We start from the raw sequence: 23,085 nt of genomic DNA, 5'->3' as shown, positions 1-23,085 counted from the left end.
TATAGCTTTAATAATATATCTATTATTTGTCTTTTTAATAAAACATAATTTTAATAATATTTTACAATACAATAATAAAATGTTTAATATTGATAATAAAGTAAAGATATAATTATATAAGATATTGATAATAACATTAATAATAGGATGTTTAATATTTGGTAACAAAATTATAATCATGCAATACATAATATTACAATACATAATACGAATATGACATATTACATAATATATGACAATATATGACATAATACATAATGTCTAATAATCAATATGCTGTAATAATCTTAAAATGCTAATACAGCCCTCTGTTGGTTCACAACATCTTAAGACGATTCTGTATATAAGATCCGACTTTGAGATACAATATGCATCATACGCACGCTCGGAATAGGTATGTATTGCGCGCTCACAGATTTACTCCGATATCGAAATGCATTTAAAAAAACAAAACTATGACAATAATTATGAAAGAAAAACAAAATAAACCTATTATAATTAATCGTGCAATATATAATGCACGAATGTTTAGCAATATTTAGATACAATATGCATTACATAGGCACGCGCCCACAGATTTACTCCGATATCGACGCTTAGCTTAACGTTGCATCCTTTAATTTATTTATTATTCTATTCTTCCATCATGATCCTATCTATCACATTCCGCGATCGTAAATTTGTGTAAACAAACGTAACAGGAATTGAACAGCTCAACTGAATAATTATCATTTCTTTAAATTAAACCGTAGTGTTACGATCCCAGGATTGGTTATCCACAATCCCCAGTAGTCAGAAAGACCATGGTTGTATATCATGAGAAAGACGACCAATTTCTTCATCCCTTCTCCTCCGTATGATAAAAGAACATTCAGAAGGTTCAATAGATAAGAGCGATGATATTGACCGATATCAGTGACTCGCATGCGAGGACATGTCTCGATTGGTTTTAATTAAATGCTAAATGTGAAAATCTAAAGCCCCTTTCATTCGCGCCATTCGGCCTTCGGAGTACGGAGTACGTTCCAATATGTTGGTTTCTCGACGATTCTGCGGATAAGGTTAGAACACGAACCTCAGGTTGACGCGTTGCGACGTAATAACGCTCGTTGGAGAAAGTGGTGGAATTATTTCTTCGCTTTTTCTACGAGATGGGGACGAGAATTTACGCTGGAAACTGATTCACAGCTTGCTTTCGTTATTAAAAAGCGAATCTCATCTAGCCGTGCACGAATCTCAAGCGTGTTGATGTCAACGTAACATTTGTGGACGATGGACGGAGAGGATTCCGTAGATGTAGACGTAGATATAGACGAGGTCGTAGACGTGGACCCGCAGGAGCTGCAAGAGACTCTCCAGACGTACAGGAAGCTCGCGGACGATTTTGCGAACCACGATACGATTCTGAAGGTGAATACTCCAATTCATGAAAATGGAGCAAGATAGATCCTAGACAGCCAATTCTATTGAAAATCTGACAAAGAGAGAGAGTGTCTTATAAATTGCTCCAGCAGAATGCCAGTGAAAATATAACATAATTAATTAACAAAATACACTACTGCTCAAAAGTATTTGTCAATCTAAATTTTTATATCTTTTATACGTCTAAATTCAATTTTAATTCGTTTACTGCGTTCTCTTTATACATATAGAAAATTTGAACCATTAAACATTGTTAAGTATAATGTAATATCTAGAAAATTAGGAGGAAAGATTAAAACTTTCTCTTCTCCATTTAATTAAGGAAGGTAGAGCGGATGAATACTTTTGAGTAGAAGTGTATGATAACAAATTAATAACAGGAACTGATATAATCTACTATAAAATTATATATCGACACAATCAGGCTTTGCTGGTCGAACAAATGTCAATCTGTTATAATGTCCTGCTTTAAATCTGCTGGCAAACTGCTAACATTACTATTAAGATTTTGTTTATTGAATATAAGATTGCTTGATTTATTTCAGGATAAGACAGTCTTATCGTATGTAGCATACGTTTTAGAAGTACCTGATTTAGATGTGGTTAATTTAGCTCTGGACATTCTGGAGATATTTGTTAAGAATGTAGACAATTATATACATATTACGTCTACTTTTGGTGTGCGGGAATCCTTGGAAACAATTATTAACAAGTACAACTTGAACGAACCAAAGATAGCCGGTCGAGCGCAGCATATCAAAGATGACATAGAGCGTATGAAACCACCTATATATAATTTACGCAGTCGTTGCAGGCGAGTTATAGAGCCCAAAAAGTTGAAGACACATGTAATAGTTTTACATGTTCAGGGTTTATTACCAGTAAGTATTAATATAGGATCTATTTTAGTTTATTATTACATGTAAAAAAATAATTATAAAAATAACTGTACATTGGAGAATATAATAAAATAATCGAAATAATTAGGAGACTCGAGCCGAGTTGGAAGGGATATTAATACGAATTGAAGGTCTCATTTCGCTTGTTGTTGATGTAGAACATCAACGTGTAACTATGCGCACTTTGAATTCTGTCACCGCTAAACAAATTGCGGAAGCGATCGACAAACATACGGACAATATGGAAGCAAGATTGATTATGAAAAACAAATTTAATCAAGAGTTTCTCGTAACGTTGGTAAGGATTATTATTACAACTATTACTGACTATTATATGACAGACGGGGTGCGTTTTATATTTTAATGTAATTTTTTTGTTTCTAAAAAGTTGAACACGATGTTTCATATTGAATATGATGAATCTTTTTCAGATACAAGTAGGCGATACCGACAGCGAAGGATTGCCTGATTACTTGCCCGAGGAGGAAGAAGAAGATGATAAGGAGGGAGTTGTGTCATTATTTACTGGTTTAAAGCAAAGCGCTTCATCTTTATATAAATCTACCACAGAGTTTCTAAGTAGTTCATTCTATTGGTAGAATTTCCAACTGTAAAAGAGATTGATGTAATTACAATTTTATTTATTTGAAATTAATTATTTATCTGTCTGTTCAAAGAAGGGGTGAAAACAATTTATGTGAATAGGATACATTACCTCAATAGATGTATAACAAAGAAAAAGACTTATGAAATATTTTTTAGCTATGATCAGTTAATTGTAATTATTTAAGAATTTTACACTCTCCTATTAAGATATTCATAATTAACAATGACTAAAGGGAAGTTATTAATCGTAAAAATCAAAATTAATTTATTTTTATTGATTTATAATAAATAATACTTTGTATTCTCTTCATCTATCTTGAAAATTAACATGTACAGAGAGAGAAGATTTTTAAGTCTATATTTATAAAAAGAAGAGACATATTTTATTTATACACAAAATAATTTTCTTATTTTTCATAATTTGACAATTGTGCATGTTCTACTTAATGATTTAGCACATGTGAACTAATTATGTGTACACACGCGGATTACAATCTCAGAGACTTCTAATCGAATTCTAATATGATAATATGTAAATAAGTAAATTCCAATGTGTGCTACATACGCACTAAAGATCTAACATTTAACTAAATTATTAAATTTTATTCATATAAATGAGATTTCATTATAAAAGCTTCTAATGTGTAAAATGATGGATTAGATATAGATATTAAATATATGTGATATTATATTCAAGCCATAATGCAGCTCAGCAGCTTTTGCAATCAAATAATAAAACAAAAGAATTCGAAAACTTAATTGTTTCGATTATTGTTTATAAGTTTATTTAGATGACGTATTTATGAATTTTTCTTTGTAAAATAAACAAGTGATTCTTTAAGTAATCATCGGAATAGCGTATATATATATATATGTATATGTCAATATCATGATTTACTTTAACTTAAATTAAATAAAGCAATCGTATAGAATCATGAAAAACTATTCAGAAAACGGTATATTTAAGATATTCTTCTTTTTGAATATCGTTATGTTTCAGCTGTTCACATAATCTTTATATGCGACGCAATACATGTGTTGGATTTGTACAAAGAATGAAATATAAAATGTTGTATAAATCAACTTTATTTTATAACACAAATTTTGTGTACTGCTTCTATTATTATATAATAATAGAACTAGTCAGTTTTTTAGCTGCCACTGCACAAAAAGGAACAATTTATGCAACTACTCGCATAAGTATGATGGATACAATACGTATGATTACTACAAAGTACATCTCTCTCTATTTATAATATATGCCTCGTAAATTATTTCGTTCAGATGAGCACATCAAAATCGTTATTCTACTTTATCTTTTACGCTTATTCGCTAAGTTCCCGTTGTATTGTCTATATTTACAGATACAGATGTATATAATTGTCATTAAGGCAATTTGAGTTTCAAAGCAGGTACAATAGATGGATGCAAAACATCATTTCTTTCCTGTAATCGAGTAAACGAAATAGTTCGTAGACATGCGTATGGAACAGAGAGATAAAACTTACAATAATTATTAGTACCAGTAGTTCGCGGAATGAGTATGAGGTTCGCGTGCAGTCCAGTGCTATTGTTGAGCTTCGTTTTGAAACTCGCGTAACCTGCACCACTATTTGACTATTTCGCGCAATACAACTCACTTCTTAAACTATACATTAAATGCTTAGGCTGAAATCAATAAGTACATAGTCATTATAGACTTACGCTCTCTGACTCTTGTTGGCTGTAAAGTAAAAAAAGAATTAAGTTTTTTACGTATGAGCATATGTTTTGGAAAATACATACGATAGTACAATATGTACCCTCCTATTGTAAATATAGTAACTTCCGAGGAAGGAAGTTTCGCATTTTTGTATTTTTCCTTACTTTTCGATTTTTGCCTAATATCTTCGTATCCATAATATATTGCAAATATAAAAGATCATACAGGTACAACATCTTTCAATACATGCTTCAAAGACTAAATTGCGTATTATTATCAATTCTCTAACTTTCACTAGACACTTCGACACGGTCGATGCATGCAAATTGCCATAGGCACTTATGTCATAATAAAATTTGTTATCATTACGTTGTACATTTTATTCTGTTTCGAGAGGTTCACTAAATTCCTTTTCTTTAAGAGAATGCATTTAAACTGTGCATGTACATAATATCATCAATTAGATGCTTTCATAACTATGAAGGCATCTTACTATTTACAGCTGCCTTTCCATTTCGTCAAACATAAACACATACATAAGCAGGGAAATATATGAATATTTAAAGAGTTGTTGACTGCCTGGATTTTTCAAAACTTATTTCTATGGCAATGGATATGCAGTTTGAATTTGAAATTAAATTGTGACTTAAAGTACATATGCGTATTCAGAAAGAGTTATGAACGCGAAATATTAGATATCATGGAAGAATTAAATACATGATTTTTTTTTATCTACAGAGTATACCGGGCACATTACAGCTTATAATTTACATAATGACAATTATTATAATAAATTTCATGAGTGTTAAGCATAAAAAGCCTGATGTAGCGATTTCGAATCATATTAATGTAATCATTGCATAGGAAATATCCTTCGAAGCAGTATCTAGATTTGTTGAACGAGAATTACACTACATCTACACTCATGTTGTATATGCTAAAAATTGTTGCGTATAACTCAAATAAACTTGAGCAATATTAATCTGATGTTTTAGCAATTTATGTATGCAACTGATCAAACATTGATTAAGAATGTTTTCGAAAACTATTTGAATTTAATAATTAATCAAGGATATAGTCTCGAATTCTCGAATTATTTGCTTGTTGAATCACTTGTTTTCTAAATAATATTATATACTTTTTAATATATGTATGTATACATGTTTTATATGAAGATGAATATGTAATGCAAGTATATATATATATATGTGTATGTCAGTATATGTGTATGTGTGTACATATATGAAGATATCTACAATATGCAACATAAGTTACAGAATGAAAAATGATGTGATTACTGAATTTCACTCAGGCAGTAACTCTAATTTATAAACCGATCATAAATCAGATATAAAAATTATACTAATAACTAATCTATATTCGGCTTTCCATCTTCATAGATCCATTCGCCGGTTGAGATGCAATTGTAACTTCACTGACTTCATCCGTTTCCGATTGACTCGATGTGTCAGAAACGTCGTCTATTTCCTTTCTCTAAATTTAAATTAAATGTATATGCTTTTTTATTTTAGTTTTTTATAAAATATATTATTTGTAAAATTTGATTATCATCCGCGAAAAACTAAAATAAAAAATTGTGAAAAATTTACTTTAAAACTGCTTGACATATTCACTTATATATTTTTAAATATTATAATATATCAATCTGCAAATGTTCAATTCTCTTACTACCATATACATTAATATTTGTATGCAAATATGCTTAATTTTCTGTAAAATTGATATATTGTTTTTCGCATGTGGTAATTTGTTCGTGACAATCCATAATAATGTAATAAATTTCTTTATATTTTCTCTTATTATTAATTAAATATTATTCACTTTACTTACTTATTTTACTTACTTTTTGGGAATGATGTATATTACGAAGAACTCTTTGAACATCCGGATTACTTTCTAAGGTGGAAGTCTGACTGGACGGAGGATGCGAATATTCAGAAGTATTTTCCTCATCAGAAGCTAATGCCCCCTGTATTCTCCCGGATGTTATTAGTTTTGACCTTCGTAACCTGCATCCGGGACCGATTGGTCTCCTTGCGATACTATATAATATATTCAAGGGAATATATTTTCAAGATGATTCCTTATTATTAAACGTAAAAATTTAAATAGCTGTTAAATAAACAAAATCGAAAATTTTTTACAAAAATTTATACCATAAAATTTTGCAGAAAAGATCTAATTTATTTTCTAAAAAGTTGACAAGATATTATTTGATATACATATAAGTTCTTATTTAAATTAATTTTTTCAAATGTAAAATGTTCAAAAATTGTTAGCTTTTAAAAAGTACGAATTATTATATTGAATCTTAATATAGTTATAAAATATAAAATACTTATGGAAAAATATTATATTCATTATTGATTAGAATACCTTCTTCGTCTTAAGGAATAATTATAAGTATAGCTTGGATCCTCTCCCTCTTCATCTGACCAACTTTCTTCACAAGCATCGTCTTCGCGATCATCCGTATTATCCGAAGAGGCTCGTATTTTAATATCGGGTTGTTCTACATAGTGTCCGGATAATTTGCCTGAATCTTCTTTATTCCTACTGTAAAGTTCAATTGATTTAATGCATTTTATGCAATATTGAAACAATCTCGTTTCAAAAATTATTTCTGCTTAATGAAAGATAGAATAATAAAATAACTAATTAAAAACATATTTTAAATAATTATAAATAAATATATCAAATAAAGAGTACATTTTTAACGTATTTGTTTTAGACTTAAGTATACGTTATTCCTTGAATGTTATATTATCGCTAGTTGATATAAATACCATCGATTTATTATAGTATTTAAGGATTAACAAATTTTATGACAGAAATACGACATGTGTTCACGGATATTATTATGCAATACCTATGGGAGATTATGACATCATCGCCATTTCCATTGTCAATGATAAGACGATTCGCATTAATAATTTCGCTGACTTTTCTGCCGAGAGTCTCAAGATTGTCGTCGTCGCTACAATCCTTCAAACGTTCGTTTCCATTGGCGTTATTTTCATTTAAGTGCTCAGGACTGGAGCATGAACTAGTTTGCATCGGATAATGCGTTTCCGGCAAAATTGGATTCCCGTTTAAGCATTCCGTCACTTGCTTGTTCAATGAATGTCTTCTGACAAGATCCAAAGAGGATTTTTCTGGTAAAGAAAGCGCTACATTCACTATCGGGATGTGATCCGTTTCATTGATGTCCAGGATGTCCGTTTGTGTGTGGCTGTCAACGAATCTGGCAGGTACCTCTACACTCTATAATTATAAATCATATCTATTACTAATCGTATATAACATACATTAAAAATTTGAAAAATTAAAAATATATTTTAAGATATGTTATGTAAACTAATTCATCACGAAATTAGATCTCAATTTTCTAACAACAGATGAAATACTCTTCCGTTAAAAAATTTAAATTTAAGGAATTAATAATTAATTATGAGAGTATAAGAGATTAAAAGAATTGACAAATAGTAAAAATTAAATTATCTTTGATGAAATTATCTTTAACACATTATCTCTTTAATTATTTATTTATTTATTTTAATTTATTTTATTTTCACCTTTCTCTCACGATGAGGACTCGATCTAGGACTGGAACTCACACCACAACCCGAACCGACTCTACGATGCCTGTATTTACGTTGTTTGAAGCTATTGTTTGATGCTAAAACAGTTTCCGGCTGATTGGATTCATTCAGCTGCGTGTACATGGTAGCTTTAACGGGGCTCTGTGGTGAATCTGTAGGCGAAGGAGGAGTGGTAGGCGTTGAAGAAGTAGAGAATTGTACTGTGCCATTCCGTCTGCGATACAGTCTCTCCTGGGCCTTCAGTAAAGGACGGACAAGACGTTTCTTGTACTGCTTGTATCCTGTTGATTGTTGTTCTCTCCTGAGACAAACCAGACATTTATTTCCAAATGTGCGACTTTGGTTGCAGTCTTGTGCTATCTGTCTCGTAAGCGCAAAGCGATTATGCAAAGCGATACTGCGTCGTCTATATTTAAAAAAAATTCAAAAAATATAATATGGTACATCTCTCATACATACATTATGTACAAAATATATCACAGCATGAATATTACATATATGTATAGAAAATGTCTCTGACTCTTTAATTATATATTATAATGTAATAATATTTTTCTCACTTTATCACATCTCGCTCGCGTAATTCTAATTGCAGTAGAATAGCGTTCAGTTCCAAGTATAAGTTGTTAGTGCGTTCGAGTTTGCGCTCATAGTGTTCCCTGACATCCTGAGCGTGTCGTAATTCATCTTTTCTTCGTCGGATTAGCTCAGCCTCGAAACGTGGATCGGTATTAGTAAATAGTGGCATGTGCTGCATGTGTTCCTGTATTTCTTTCTTCCAAGATTGCTATAACAAAGAAAATTTCGTTATTATCTTTTGATGACTGTACAGTTCATTACTTATTTCATTAATCATCAAAGTTTAAATTTAAATATTAATAATTTTATCATACATAACAAAAAAAAGAAACAAATGAGAATTTTTCAATGTGTTTATTTTATCAATGTATTATACAATTAAGATAAATTTATTATGCAATAATGCAATAAAATAATGCATTTAAAAAATACATAATATATTTATTTATAAATTAAATAATATAAAATAAAAAAATACCTTTGCGTGTACGCTTTGCATAGATATCGAATTTTATTAATTATCATACAATTGTTTTGTTAAGCTTAAATTTCTGAAATGCATTATGTTGAGGAAAATGAGTCCTACCTGGGCCTTAAAATAATCTTCGGGCTCCGTAGAAAGTACATCAACAGCTGCGATAGCGAGATGCATCTCAATAAGTTTAAAGGAAGGCCTATTACGTGGTTTGGCCGACCAACACTGCTTAACCAGTAACCCATATCCCTCCGGACAACTGGTGGGAATTGGTAAATGAAGAGAATTGCTGCCCACTCCCCACATAACAGCGGAGGAATCCACGTCTTTGTAAGGTATTTCACCACTCAGTAATTCCCATAGTACGACGCCGTATGACCATATGTCCACTTTTTCTGAACATGGCTCGTTCCTGATTACCTCCGGCGCCATCCACGCCACCGTACCAGCAAAAGTCATTTTTGTGCTAATCTCATTCCACTGTCTACTCGTGCCGAAATCACTGATCTTCACTATTTCCCCTTGTCCTATTAGAACACTATAAATACGATAATTTTTTTGTTATTCTGCAATTATTGTGAATTTTGGATATACTTTATCTACAAAAGATTTACGTCGTCAATTCATTTCAATTAAACTTTATCTTCTGTTTTTGTGTGTGTGTGTGTGTGTGTGTGTGTCTCACATATAGATATCAAACTATGTCCCATTTATAAATTATTCAGTAAACGAGAATAGATTGAAATACCTATGCATTCGCGCGAATGTTAAAATAAATCTTTTTTAATTCGAATGCATTTTTATTTATTTCTAGGAATTGCATTAAGCACATTTCTATGCTATTCAATCTAAAAATAATATCAGCTTTTTCTGTGCCTCGTGAACTTCTCAATTTAAAATTCTGAATAGGAAATACAGTTTTTCAATCCAATTGAATCCAGTTGAATCCAAAAGAAAGTTTTTCTTATTTAAAATATGCATTCGGATAGATAAAATTTCATTTCATTTTAATCCATTCTCGTTTGCTGAGTAGTTAATTTTGGAATCAATTTTTTCTTTTCTTAATGAAAATGTGTAATAACTATATTTTTCAAAAAATTTCAATTGTATTCCATTTTATTGTTTACCTACTTTGGACTTTTGAGATCTCTGTGTATAATTTTGTGAGCATGAAGGTACGCCATTCCTGCAGCAATTTGTTTTGACCATGACACCAATCTAGCAGGAGGAACCGGTTCTCCAGCTCTTAGAAGGTCATATAATGGTCCGAATGGACAAAACTCCATTATTATGCAATAGCAAGGAGGTTTTGTACACACTCCTCTGTAAACATTAGGTGAGCATTTAATAGTGTAAACGTTTTTTTTTATAATTCGACTTATATTTTAATATTATAAAAGAAATAGTAGGCCTTACTTGAAGTGTACAATATTCGGGTGATTGAGTTTCCGCAAATGGCGTATGTCAGTCTCTTTCGGTTCCTTTACCTTTTTAACAGCTACTATTTCCTTATTTAATTTACCACTAAATACTGCACCTTGAGCCCCAGATCCGAGCCATTGCAGCTCACTGATTGTTTCAAAAGCTATCTCCCAATCGTCTGCTACAAAGAGCAGTTCGTATAAATTTTTCTAGATATAATTTACGAAAATCTTTTCAAAATTACAATTATTTTAAACATTTAAAGCAAAAAATATAATTTATAAATTTATACCATATAATTTATAAATTTTATTTTAAATACAAAATTAAATTTAAAACTAATCTTGCAGATTATAGATTTAATTTATTGTTGCTTCGAATGCTTTCTAGAATGGTCATAAAACTCATTAAGAACAATGATTATAAGGATTATACTTAGCCATTAATTTCTACTGTACGTAAAATACAAAGTTTTATAAAAAATATTTAAGATTTTCAGCTCACTGCAACTAATTTAAAAACAGGAGAAAAAAATAATAGATAAAAAAGCCACATTGAAACTTACATAACTTACTTGAAAGACCCTTGATTTTTTCATTAATAGCAGCCTTCGATAGCATGGTCCAAACGGGACGCATGCATCCCAGGATGCCTTCGACCCAACTCGAACGTTGAGAATCGATGCTTTCCGATTCGGGAGCGCATTTTGTCGCGGCGTCGTTGGAGTTACTCGCAAAATTAAGGTGATTACTATTGGGTAATTGAACCTCACGCAGTTCGGTGATTAGCCGTTCGGGGCTTCCCGCGATTTCACTCAACTGAGCCAGCTCCTCTTGGATGCATAGCATGCTGAAATTTTATGTATATTACGTATTTCCGATAATACCTGATGCAAATCATTATTGTGTACATTATTGTAATGCACATTTATCACAATACATTACGCTAATGTTCGAAATAAAGTCTAGATATCAAAGACAAAAGATTCAAATTAACCAATAATAAAATTCCAATGTATTATGCATACGGAACACATACATATGTTCCCAAACAAATAATTGAAACTCACAATTAAAATAATCGGAACAGGCAAAATTAACTACGAAATTAATTCCATTTTTACATATGCTTTGTTTCTCAGTACACGTTCTTTGAATATTCAGAAATGAATAGAATTACCCACTGTAAATATTCGTAACAACATAGGTACATTATCTCTACTACATATTGTATTTATTTCTGTATAAAAAATTATATATCATTAACACGTTTTATCAAACAAAAAAGATTTATGAAACAATGTTTTATTGATGTAACCATTCACCAAATAAAAAAATATCATGCAAGATATATTAGACGTTTACAAATTTCGATTATTCAATTTATAATAAACGGTTCTAAATAATAAAGGATGTCCTAAAATTAACGCAAGATTTGAATTTGCCGCCATTTTTGCAGTAAATTGTCGGCAACCCTGAAAAAAGAACAATTTGACAGCTGAGAGTTTAGGGTTAGTAAAAATGGAGCGTTACACGTTAATTGTGTTATTCCATAAATAACCCTATCCTATGTACTTTATGATTCAATGAAAAAATAACAATCTAAAGACTAAAAACTGTGTTTTCTATTTAATTCAAATCTTGCGTTAATTTTGGGACACCCTTTATATATGTTATATATTTCTTGAGAATTTCTCTTCTATTAGAAATTAATACACATTGTAGCATTACAGTAAAAATTCTTTTCTTTTGCTTCCTTATGAATCTTATGGATTTATTTCTCTTTTTATTTTCTCAAATTTTTTTTTACAGAATAACTTATATCGTGCAGTGTAATATAGCAAAAGAAATTTTTGTTATTGTTTCCTTGTCACAAATGAGAAAATAATTGACTCAAGAGAGCGAGAGATTGATGTAAGTTGCATTGAAAATCATCCACAAAAAGAGAAATCGAAAATTTATCTTTATGCGGTCCAATGAACGATAAGAAATGACGTATAATATATCGCACGCCAGCGATAGCAATCGCCGGAGGATGATCTTATTCAAGCCAATATTCAGTAACAAATTTTCGATTATCTGCAGACTAACATCTGAGTATTTAGAAAATTAGACTGTATCTATATAAATCTCAAAATGCCAAAATCCACCACTATTAATATTTAATGCGTTCTTGAATACTGCAGCTGCATCCGTATTTATTATTAATTGACATTATAAGTTATTATCGTTATTATATTATTATTTATTTTTACCAAACAGCACACGCGATACAATTATCGAATGTTGCCGGAATCCTGGCATTTCACAACAGTTATCAGCTATTTGGTTATCTGCGATAACAAGTATACTCATAATAATTCGTACAAGTAAGTTCATAATAATTTATTTTTAAACATAATGATCAAAGTGAGATATGAGATATCACCTCGATAAAACTTTTATAAATTTTCAAATTTGTTCTAACAAATTAAATATTTTTAAGACAACAGTACAATTTTATTTCTCTTTGTGTTATTTGTTAATTCTTATTGTTAGTATAGTTCTTCTTTTCTTCGAAAATTCACTTTATCTGTTTCGTCTTTGTATTTCAAGGATCGTCAAAAGATGATATTATACTGATAACAATTGTATTGCCTCGTTCGCAGACGTCTCTTTTCAAGGCTACACGTGGCAAAAAGTTTGCGTTTGTGTCAATGACTTTTCACAGCTAATACACTTAAGTGATGGACATATTTATCTACATTTTTCTTTCTCTTGATGAATACGCTCATCTGGCAAATACGAGAAAGCTTTCATTATTCCTAATTGGACATCAGTATCTACGTATTTACAGGAGGGAAACACCAAATACTTAATTAACTTCTTGAGAGACGAATTTTCGAAGATCAGAAAAAATTATTTTATTTGATGATTCAAATGTATTTATTTTTAAATATGTTAAAACGAATATAAAACTAGAATATTTGCTATTTAATTTTTTGTTATTTTTACTATTCCCTAAGGAATATTTGCTCCCAATATTATCATACTGTATTTCGCTAAAAAAAACAGTCAAACGTTAGGTAAAACTAAACATACACATGTGTGCCAGTATCCCTCAAAAGGTTAATGATATTTTTCAGATTGTTTTTTTCTCTTACTGATATTAATACTAAGAGCTTCTTGATTGCATAGTTTTTTAGTTGAAGATAAAAACATTTTGGGAAGAATAAATTTTTGAGTTTTTATAATTTCAAAAATAAAGAAAATAGGCGGACGCAGCTTTGTGTTTATTATTTTTATTAATAATAGCTGACTTTTATTTAAATTTGATTAAATCTTATTTTTCTAAAATTTAATTATAATATCTAGATGCTTCGTATAAAAAAAATATGTTAAAGAGTCGCTGTGCGTGTATATGCAAAAGTGATTTTCCCCAAGAACTTTTCCTACGAGAAACAATTAGGAATAAATTCATTAAAGAATTTCTCGGGATTGAACTCATTAAACATCCTATGTACATTGATATCGTGTTCACATTGTGGAGACTATAGAAACGTCACATCCATTGTTATTTTTACCGATATCTACGATGCCACTTTTCATGCCTATTGCAGAGATTAATATTATACTGGCTTTGATAACATGGTGCAATGTTATCGGATGTTTTATTCGTTACAAATCGTAGCAAAAACCTTTGAGCGGAATGCAACAAAGTAGAATGCATCACAGATATCGATCGCACTTTTTACGTCGCAACTACATTACACATGTACCTATAGATATATGTTTCTAAATTGAATTCTCGACTGATAGTACGTCATGCTCTATTAAGTTCTTTAGCGTCTCATAGACAGATTCTTTCAAACTTTCATCTTTTTTCAAATGTCTATCAAGTAGACACACGAAACAATAGAAGTTTCAAACAATCTTTCAATAATGATATTTACTTCACCTTTTTGTCCAAATAATATACAATATTTATGTATCATAGATATACAGAGAGATACATAGATTTATTTATGTAAAGTATATATGTATTTTTATCTGTTTTAGATTGACCGATGTTATTTGTAGTAATGTACACGACAAACGTATGTTCGGATATTTGTCATATTTTTAATTCCTTTCCTTCTTTTTTAATTTCTTTTTTACATATATTAAAATATTACGAAACAATAAAATATGTAATAAACATTTGTTCGTTTTGGATTACTTCAATATAATGGAAACCCGTTAATAGTTAACTTAAGACTAAAATAATTCAATGATAGAACTTTGCTATTGTAATTAAATAAAAGAGAAACGTATTCTTTTCTTCTAATCTATCTAAGATTACATTTTCTTAAACAAAAGAGAGTTTAGATAAAATTTCATCTAAAAATATATTGATTATTTAAGAATAATCTAACATTTAAAAACAGAAACAGCAAAAGAAGGAAATTTTTCATCTTATCGCTTTCTTTTTGACGTACAGTATAAAGCTAACATTTTAAAATTTCACCGAGATTTTTCACAATAATTTCTTTTAACATACAATGTGTGAAACGATATCTAAAATGAAAAGCAGAAATTTCATGCGCGCGCGAAGGGAATTACATAAACAAGCCAGGATGTTGTGTTTAAACTGATTATCAGTTGTTGATAACCGATACAGCGCGCGGAAACCATCCCGAGTGCGCAATTTTACCCAAATTTAAGTATATAGTATGTAAGTGATAGAGTCCCCGAGTCTGTAATGGAAGTAGAACTAGCCGTCGATCGCATCGTGAAAAATATCAAAACAGTATATAGACTGGCTGTATTTTCACGCCACCAACGTTATCACGTCGCGTGCTCAAACGATGACAGTGTCGCTTGTTACACATATTATCGCTATATATCGTAGAATGTCAGTTGTATTCATTAGATATGTTAATTACTGCTAAAAAGTCTGGCGGTAAAAAATTTTGATCTTCTAATCGTAAGCTCCCAGCACGAACACGTACCGAAACTAAAAAGAAAAATTAAAAGAAGGTATAAAATTGAGAACAAAAAAATCAGGATTGGGAAAATTTATATTTTATAAAAATAATTTATCATTTTTTTCTGAAAAGTAATTCATTATTGTTACTCGTTACTGATTTTAACAAGTAATATTTGTTATCATTACCGTTATCCAAAAAGTAATGAATCGTTATAATTTCTGTTATTCTTTTACCAAATTTTGATGATTCCTTTTCTAAAGTGGCGATAATCTTGATCATTAATTGACCAGTTCAGCACGATCTATAGTGGTTAAGATGGTTGTAATTAATTACAACATAGTCAAATATAACACTTTCTTTTTTTAAAACTCATTAATGTACATTACATATATATTTATTGTACTTACACAAAGTAACGATTATATTCGTTCTCCAAAAAAAGTAACTGTTATATATTATCATTAACGTTACAAATAAGATAATATAAAGTCGTCGTTATCTAGTTATTACTTAAAAAAAAAGTAATTGTGATAGTGTAATGACGTTCTAAATAATATTCTAACTATGAAAAAAAAATTTTTTTTGGCAAAAAGATTATATTTAGATATTAAAATATTTTGGAAAAGAGATACATTTTTAACATTAATGCAAGTAAAGTTTGATTTTGAGATAATTTTCTATTCTTTAATAAAAAATAATTGAAGTTCGTAATTAAAGAATGTATAATATGTTTGAACGATAAATTAGCAATTAAAGATAAAGAGTTCGAGCTCAAATTATTATTTTTATAAAAGATAAATCGACACGCTAATATTAATATATTTAATTTTTAATACGTCCGAAAGTGAATTCGTACGAAAATGAACTCAGGGAGTACAGCGCTGTCATTCAGTCAGCAGATTAAAAAAATTAAATAGTGACTACTTTTTAACAAAAATGACAAAAAGTTACCTTTTAAACATTGAAATAGTACTAAAAAAATGATATTTTTCAACAAATTTATAGAATAATTTAAGTCAGTTAAGCAAAAAAAAATAGTTATTTTTATTTTCCTTTCTTGAATAGTTTAACATATAGTAAATTTTTTTCATAGCATGAACTTCAAACGAAAAAAGCCATTGAATAGTTAAGTTGAAAAAATGGTTTATTTTAAAGATATATGATTATCTAGCAAAGAATATAAATTGAATATAAATTTCTGAAAGTTTGTGCAGTCTAATAATTTGAAGTCTAGTTTTTGTAGACTGTGATTTCAAAATCAAAATTACATATTAAAATACATATTTTTCTACTTGACAATTACAAATCAATTTAACATTTTAAAATTAAACTAAAAAAAATTTTTTCAATATTAGACAATAAAAGTTCTCGCTAAAGTTGAATTTTATTATTTTCTTATATAATTTTATATGTTTCTTTCTGGAAAGCCACGTCGCTTGTCTAGCGTTCAGTTCGCGAGATGCAAGGTAAGGCCCAAATGTTTATGCGATTGAGAGTTCGAGTACAACTGCGTGAGAATGAGATTGTGCGCCAGTCGAGATCGTCAATTCGGATAGATCGAATACGACTGGCGGGAGTTGAGTCTCCTTGTGAAATGTTATCTCACTCGCACGCAGCGGTGCTCTGCGCTTGACATGAGAAATCAGACGAACGAAATTCATTAGGCCCTGATATAATGAGCAATAGAAACTGATGCTGATATAATGAGCAACAGTAAGAGAGCAATTGTTATCAGACGAGATAACAAAATATAAATAGAAATTACTTATAGTTTACAAATTTCAAATCAACTCAGGAAAAAAAGACTGTAGTAATTTTAAACGATAGTGACTTTTTTAGTGACTTGTAAAAAAAGGTGATACAAAGCGATTTAAAATGACTGAATAGTAGCGCTGTCGGAGTGAGAGTGGCCTTGGAAACACGAGCGACACTGCCCTTGACAGAGGATTGCGGCGATCGCCGCGACTTTGAGATAAAACGATTGTCTTCGGCATAGCCTTCTCTTATCGTCCTCCTCTAGCGAATACCTACGTAAGCTGAGCGTAAATGTATGTAGGTACATGCAAGAACCAACACGCCGCAAAATGAGCGAGTCGAACAAATGTGCATAGTACGTGCATGCACGTTTACCGTGGCCTTCGTATCAGCTGTCTGCTGGCGTCACTCAATGAGGGGCGTGCTGATCGCCGTAAACAAATACACCAGACTAACGACGGACTGATAAATTCTTTACATTATCAAGCATTAGTTATATTACGTCATATAACATATATTACTCTTGTCTTACTTTTTCAATTTTACCTGGTCTTTTATTGTTACTTATTTAACGAGTTAATTTCAATATATTATTTCCCGTGTTATTCTACATCTAATATAGTAAGCGATCGTCGATTGAGCACGTCGTATGATAACGCCGTCTATATATGTATATTCATTTCTTTTATATTCCTTTAATGATTCTTAATCGCACACGTTTCTTATAGATTATTGATTCCCCCCTTCAAGTCTCCTTTTTTAAAAATGTTATAAATATTATTAATATTTCTAAAATGTGTGTGTTTATAAATATTATTAATATTTCTGAAATGCTTAATCATAACTTTGATATTCCAAAAATATTTTTTAATTTAAGAAACTCCTAGATATAAAAAACACAGATTTCATTTTATTCTTTCTTATGTTAATATAATTTAAAATAAAATGTTTTATGAATTATGCATTTAAATAATACTTTTTCAATATAATAATAAATAATAATTTAATATTCTCTATATTTTCATATTTGACTTTAAAAAAAATTTCGCTTGCCATATGCGAATGATCCCCCCCTTGACAAATTTCTGAATCCGTCAATGCAATACATCCGAAAGATGTATTTAAATTTGCATTATAATATATTTGAGAACATATAATTCTAATTGTTTATAACAATGTATCTATATAGCGAGAATGTTTTGTGTGAAAAACAACGGAATATAATTGTATATTTGAAATTCGTCAAACGTGTTAAAATTCAGTTTTTAAAAAGATGGAGTACTTTTCTGCGTCATTTTTTTGTTCCGTAAAAATTGCAATTTCACCGTATGGCTCGACGATACGAGAAGCGAAATTTGTATTTTTAACATACTTGAATATATATAACGTTGGTTGTTTGTGCAAGCAATGCATCTATATAATTATAACTCTATGGAAAACAATTAAGACGTTATAGAAATTGACGAAGCATGCATTAATTTTTTATGAAAGAAAAAAGCATCTGAATATTTATTGTTTACTTTACTGCGCTGGAATATTACAGATAACCATCGATACACCCGCGATGCAAATTTAAAAGACGCGAATCCATTTTTTTTTTACAAATGCATAATGAATGCCTTCTGATATATAATATCATTCTTTTGACATCCATGTAGTAATAACACAGCATACTAGTCTAAAATTTCGCGTCTCGACGATCAAGAGAAAGCGGAGTGAGAAGAGAATTTCGCGAAGTGTCAAATTACAATTTTAATGAAACTTTGTATACTTGTAACTTACATAAATATATGAATTTAGAAAATAGCAGTAGAGGCAAATAAACGTAAAAGGTGAAATTACCTTCTTGTGTACAGCAGTTTTCAACTTTTTTCGTTATCTCAAAAACTATTTGAGATATCAAAAATGTCCAATACAAAAGTTTTATAACGAAATCATCTCTATTTATCTACGTCAATAATACAAAAAAAACTTTTTCAAAATTTATATTTTCAAAATTATTAAAAAAAATATTATTATTGACGTAGATAAATAGAGATAAGTTTACCATAAAACTTTCATAGAGAACACCACATTTTTTTTAATATCTCGAATTGTTTTTGACATATAATGAAAGAGCTGAAAACTTTATATATAAATAAGGGATGATTTCACCCATAAAACCATTTATTTGCCGCTACTGCTATTTTTTAAATTTATCTATTTACATAAACTATACGTATATGGTTTCATTAAAATCAGAACTTGACACTTTGCGAGATTCTCTTGTGACTCTTGTAAGATGCACAAGGAAATAAACATATCGCTTCTACTAAAATATTCTTATTATTTTCGTAAGATATATGCGAAGAACATGACGAATTTGAGATTTACGACGGCATACTACTTAAAACGGCGAGACCATCGATATACTTTGGGTCGATATATTTTGGAGCAGAAAGGTTTGATTACCTTTCTTAACGTCACTTTAACGATATTTTACCATTTTTAACAGTATCTCTTAGCAGGAGCGACGTGAGTGCATGAAGTACCTACAACGACGACGCTGACGCACGTCGGTTTGGAATGTTTAGCTAATGTTGTTTCGACGAACAGCCGATAATGAATAACGCCGCATCGGCCGCAAGAGAAGACAGACGCATAAGTATTCGCTGTTGTTGTTGGAGTCGCTATCGCGAGCGCATTCCGAAAGTCCGGACAACTTTCGCGGAATCCGTTATCGCGCAGACGTTACAAAGACCCGGGGCGACTGTTCCGCGGGATTCGTCTCACCTCTTCGTCGCAGCGCTGGCCACATCGCCGGATACTACCGCAACGGCGACGGCGGAGGTGTCGCCGGCGGCAACGTCGTCGTTCTGCGTCGCTGGCTTCTTGAGGAAGAACCGCGCGAGGACCATCCCGTCGCGTACAGCATATGGACGTGCAACGGGAGCACTACTTCACCGCGAACGGCAATGTGGCCGATGAGAAACGAGTGCCGTCGTCACGTCACGCTATCGATCACCGATCGTTTCGGATCCGCGAACGACACGCACGCACGCACGCACGCACGCACGTATGAAATGTATCCCACTTACTGGCGGAGTGGATAGTGGAACAACGGAGATCGCAGAGACTGAGTATGGAGAGCGGAGAGGAGAGGAGAGGACCAAGAAAGCTACCTTTGTCGCTTCTCTCTCTCTCTCTCTCTCCTTCCTCTCTCTCACCTTATCTATTCGCCGCCACATGCTATCAACAGCGCTTGCTCACGACGCCAATGCGACGCGCGCTATTTCGAATTCACAAATGCATAATACAAAATATCTATTAACATTCTCAACCTTTGTATACCGATAACAGTTATTACATTTCTTACTTGTAATTTATTTATTTTAATAAAAAAATCATGCATGATACAAGAACACGGAAATGTGGCCAATGCTGACCAATGTTCGACCGATATGGGACGTTGATATAAAACGTTAATTGTCAACGTTGAAATATCTTCATATCAGATATTGAGTAGTGTAATAATTATTGACGAAATAAAACTGATAATAGTCAATTAAGTGTTAAGCAGTAATAAATAATTGTGTGTTTTTCCTCATAGTATGCTATTTTAAATCTATACGGGGAAAAGAGAAACAAAGCAATGAAGATAAAAGTTTTACCTTTAACGTAAGAATGCAATGAGTAAACAATCGATAAGTACTACCGATAAGTAAAAAACCTAAATTTTAACTGTTTAGTTAATCATTACTATTAAACATCGCAGTTATGTAAGAGTATTTAATAATATATGATATCAGAATATCTTATAATAAATTTAATGCAAATTTGTAAAAATATGAATGTATAGAATCTCATTTCGAAAATTTTCTTTTCTTTTGCGAACATGTTCTCGATTACGTCCACAAATAAATTGCTATGAAAGTGATCAAAAGAGCTTTCTTCATCTCCCCCCTCCCTCTCTTTCTCTCTCCCTTTCACTCATACAGCTACTCACTCACTTCTTCTCTTTTATCATTTCATCCTTGTTTTTTGTTTAATTTCTCATATATTATTACTAAATTGTTATACTAAATTATTGTGTTGCAGCACATCAATAATGAAATCTTATCGAGAATTAACAGTAAAGTGGTGACCTAAAATTACCTGTTAGTAAATATATGAGTCTCTGGATGGGGAGACGATAAGACCACTCTGCTGACGTCCGCGGACGTTTCCGTTTCCTCAGTTTCCAGGTTGTACATTTCGGGTTGGGCCAGGGTCTCGGTCTCAGCAGGAGTGCGCATTCTCGCCTAAATGTCCGATTGTTGACAGATCTGAAATAAGGTACTCCAATTCCGTTACTTTCTAAATCTGAATCAGTGGATAATCACTGATATCAGTGCCAAGTATGCCACTGGTAATCAGTGAATTAAATGTGAGATCCCTAACCTACCTAATCTTTATTATGTGATCTAATTAACTTTGTTTAGTGCTTAAATTCAATGAATATGGTATTGGAAGATTGAAATTAACGTGCAAATATCAGTATTTTAGTTATATAATGCTCAAACATTCTTTCTTTTTTAGTTAAACTTCACTGATTATCAGTGTCAAGTATGCCACTGGGTAATTAGTGATTATCCACTGATTCAGATTTAAAGAGTATCTTTAATCGTTACCGCAAATGTAGGTGACTTGGAACAGTATATAGTTTTATTAAATTTAATCGTGGTATCTATCTCCAAATGAGTCACTAAAGAAAATTTAAAACTTAAACGTCCTTTAGAGACTCATGGAAATGGATACCACGATTAAATTTAACAAAAATACATGCTGTCCCAAGTTATCTGCACTGTCCCAAGTCACCTACATTTACGGTACCTTTAAGGAATTTGCATGAGTCATTTTACAATAATAATGTAAATAATGTAAGAAAATAGGAAAAACGTAATGTTAAAGAAAACATAATATTAAATAGATAAAATAAAACGTTTTAGTTTACATTAAATAATTAACCGTTATTTATAATAAATTTGAAGACAATTACACTGATTGTGAGTAAGAAACACTAAATTTTAATAAATATTTATTTGAATAGTATCAACTAAAATTTACTTACAGTAAATAAATATTTACTCAATAAGAAAATGATAGTTAAATGAAATTAATGGTTTTCGTACTAAATAAAAATATCTTTATATTTAGTAAATACAAATTTAATTGGTTCTGTTCAAACAAATAATTTATTAAAATTTAATACATTTTTTTCAGTGTAACTTGATCAATGAAACTGAATTTATAAAAAGACAATCCTACATATTTCTATCAAAGATTATTCACAACCTAGAGAAACGAATGATTACGTTCCACTACAGACTAACATAGTGAAATAGTTATTATCAAATACGATTAAATACAAGATCAGCCACTTTTAAAAAATTTTAAATTTAATTTTATTTATATGAAGATTTTTAAAATTTTTATGTATCGTTATGTATGAAACGTATAATGATTAAAGATTTAATTTCATTCCGATAATACCAATTATTTCGTCCTTATATAATACTTGATATATTAAGAAATATCTGCGTGTGATTACCTGTTACCACTTTGGAATGGACAAAAACAAAAAGAGAGGAATAAGAAATCATCTTTGGCGTAATATCTACTGTGGAGAGGCAGCC

The 23,085-nt window shown here is 30.8% G+C and overlaps 2 protein-coding genes across 10 annotated transcripts in view; one reads left to right on the top strand and one right to left on the bottom strand.

Annotated features, from left to right (window-relative positions):
- Positions 1-867: 867 nt before the first annotated feature.
- LOC108727982 (armadillo repeat-containing protein 1) lies at positions 868-3,056 on the top strand. The gene is made up of 4 exons (XM_018456325.1): positions 868-1,410; positions 1,968-2,303; positions 2,410-2,619; positions 2,753-3,056. The coding sequence occupies exons 1-4, from the start codon at positions 1,273-1,275 to the stop codon at positions 2,918-2,920; spliced, it is 852 nt and encodes a 283-aa protein (XP_018311827.1). The 5' UTR covers positions 868-1,272; the 3' UTR covers positions 2,921-3,056.
- Positions 3,057-5,842: 2,786 nt separating this feature from the next.
- Positions 5,843-23,085, bottom strand: part of wnd (Mitogen-activated protein kinase kinase kinase 13 wallenda) — a 29,285-nt gene continuing 12,042 nt past the window's right edge. The window contains exons 2-12 of one of the 9 annotated variants that reach the window (XM_018456314.1): positions 21,566-21,743; positions 11,294-11,577; positions 10,723-10,909; positions 10,438-10,629; positions 9,418-9,844; positions 8,813-9,039; positions 8,226-8,553; positions 7,520-7,914; positions 7,027-7,206; positions 6,494-6,692; positions 5,843-6,123 (exon numbers count right to left, since the gene is read on the bottom strand). In XM_018456314.1, the coding sequence (XP_018311816.1) occupies positions 6,004-6,123; positions 6,494-6,692; positions 7,027-7,206; positions 7,520-7,914; positions 8,226-8,553; positions 8,813-9,039; positions 9,418-9,844; positions 10,438-10,629; positions 10,723-10,909; positions 11,294-11,577; positions 21,566-21,705 (2,679 nt within the window). In that variant the 5' untranslated portion in view covers positions 21,706-21,743 and the 3' untranslated portion in view covers positions 5,843-6,003. Of the gene's footprint in view, positions 6,124-6,493; positions 6,693-7,026; positions 7,207-7,519; positions 7,915-8,225; positions 8,659-8,812; positions 9,040-9,417; positions 9,845-10,437; positions 10,630-10,722; positions 10,910-11,293; positions 11,578-20,203; positions 20,722-21,565; positions 21,744-23,085 lie in introns of those variants that run through there. The other 8 variants (XM_018456310.1, XM_018456311.1, XM_018456309.1 and 5 more) reach the window with 8 other exon arrangements.

The sequence above is a fragment of the Mycetomoellerius zeteki genome, unplaced genomic scaffold, assembly GCF_001594055.1.
Source record: "Mycetomoellerius zeteki isolate Tzet28-1 unplaced genomic scaffold, Tzet1.0 scaffold565, whole genome shotgun sequence".
Classification (NCBI taxonomy): domain Eukaryota; kingdom Metazoa; phylum Arthropoda; class Insecta; order Hymenoptera; family Formicidae; genus Mycetomoellerius; species Mycetomoellerius zeteki.
Note: the sequence above shows the minus strand (reverse complement) of the source record. Positions and strands in the feature narration are given on the sequence as shown.

Bases quoted from the DNA above. Each gene is read 5' to 3' on its own strand.
- LOC108727982 (XM_018456325.1), top strand. From the start codon at position 1,273: ATGGACGGAGAGGATTCCGTAGATGTAGACGTAGATATAGACGAGGTC. The intron at 1,411-1,967 runs GTGAATACTCCA...GATTTATTTCAG, and splicing joins ACCACGATACGATTCTGAAG to GATAAGACAGTCTTATCGTA. The intron at 2,304-2,409 runs GTAAGTATTAAT...CGAAATAATTAG, and splicing joins ATGTTCAGGGTTTATTACCA to GAGACTCGAGCCGAGTTGGA.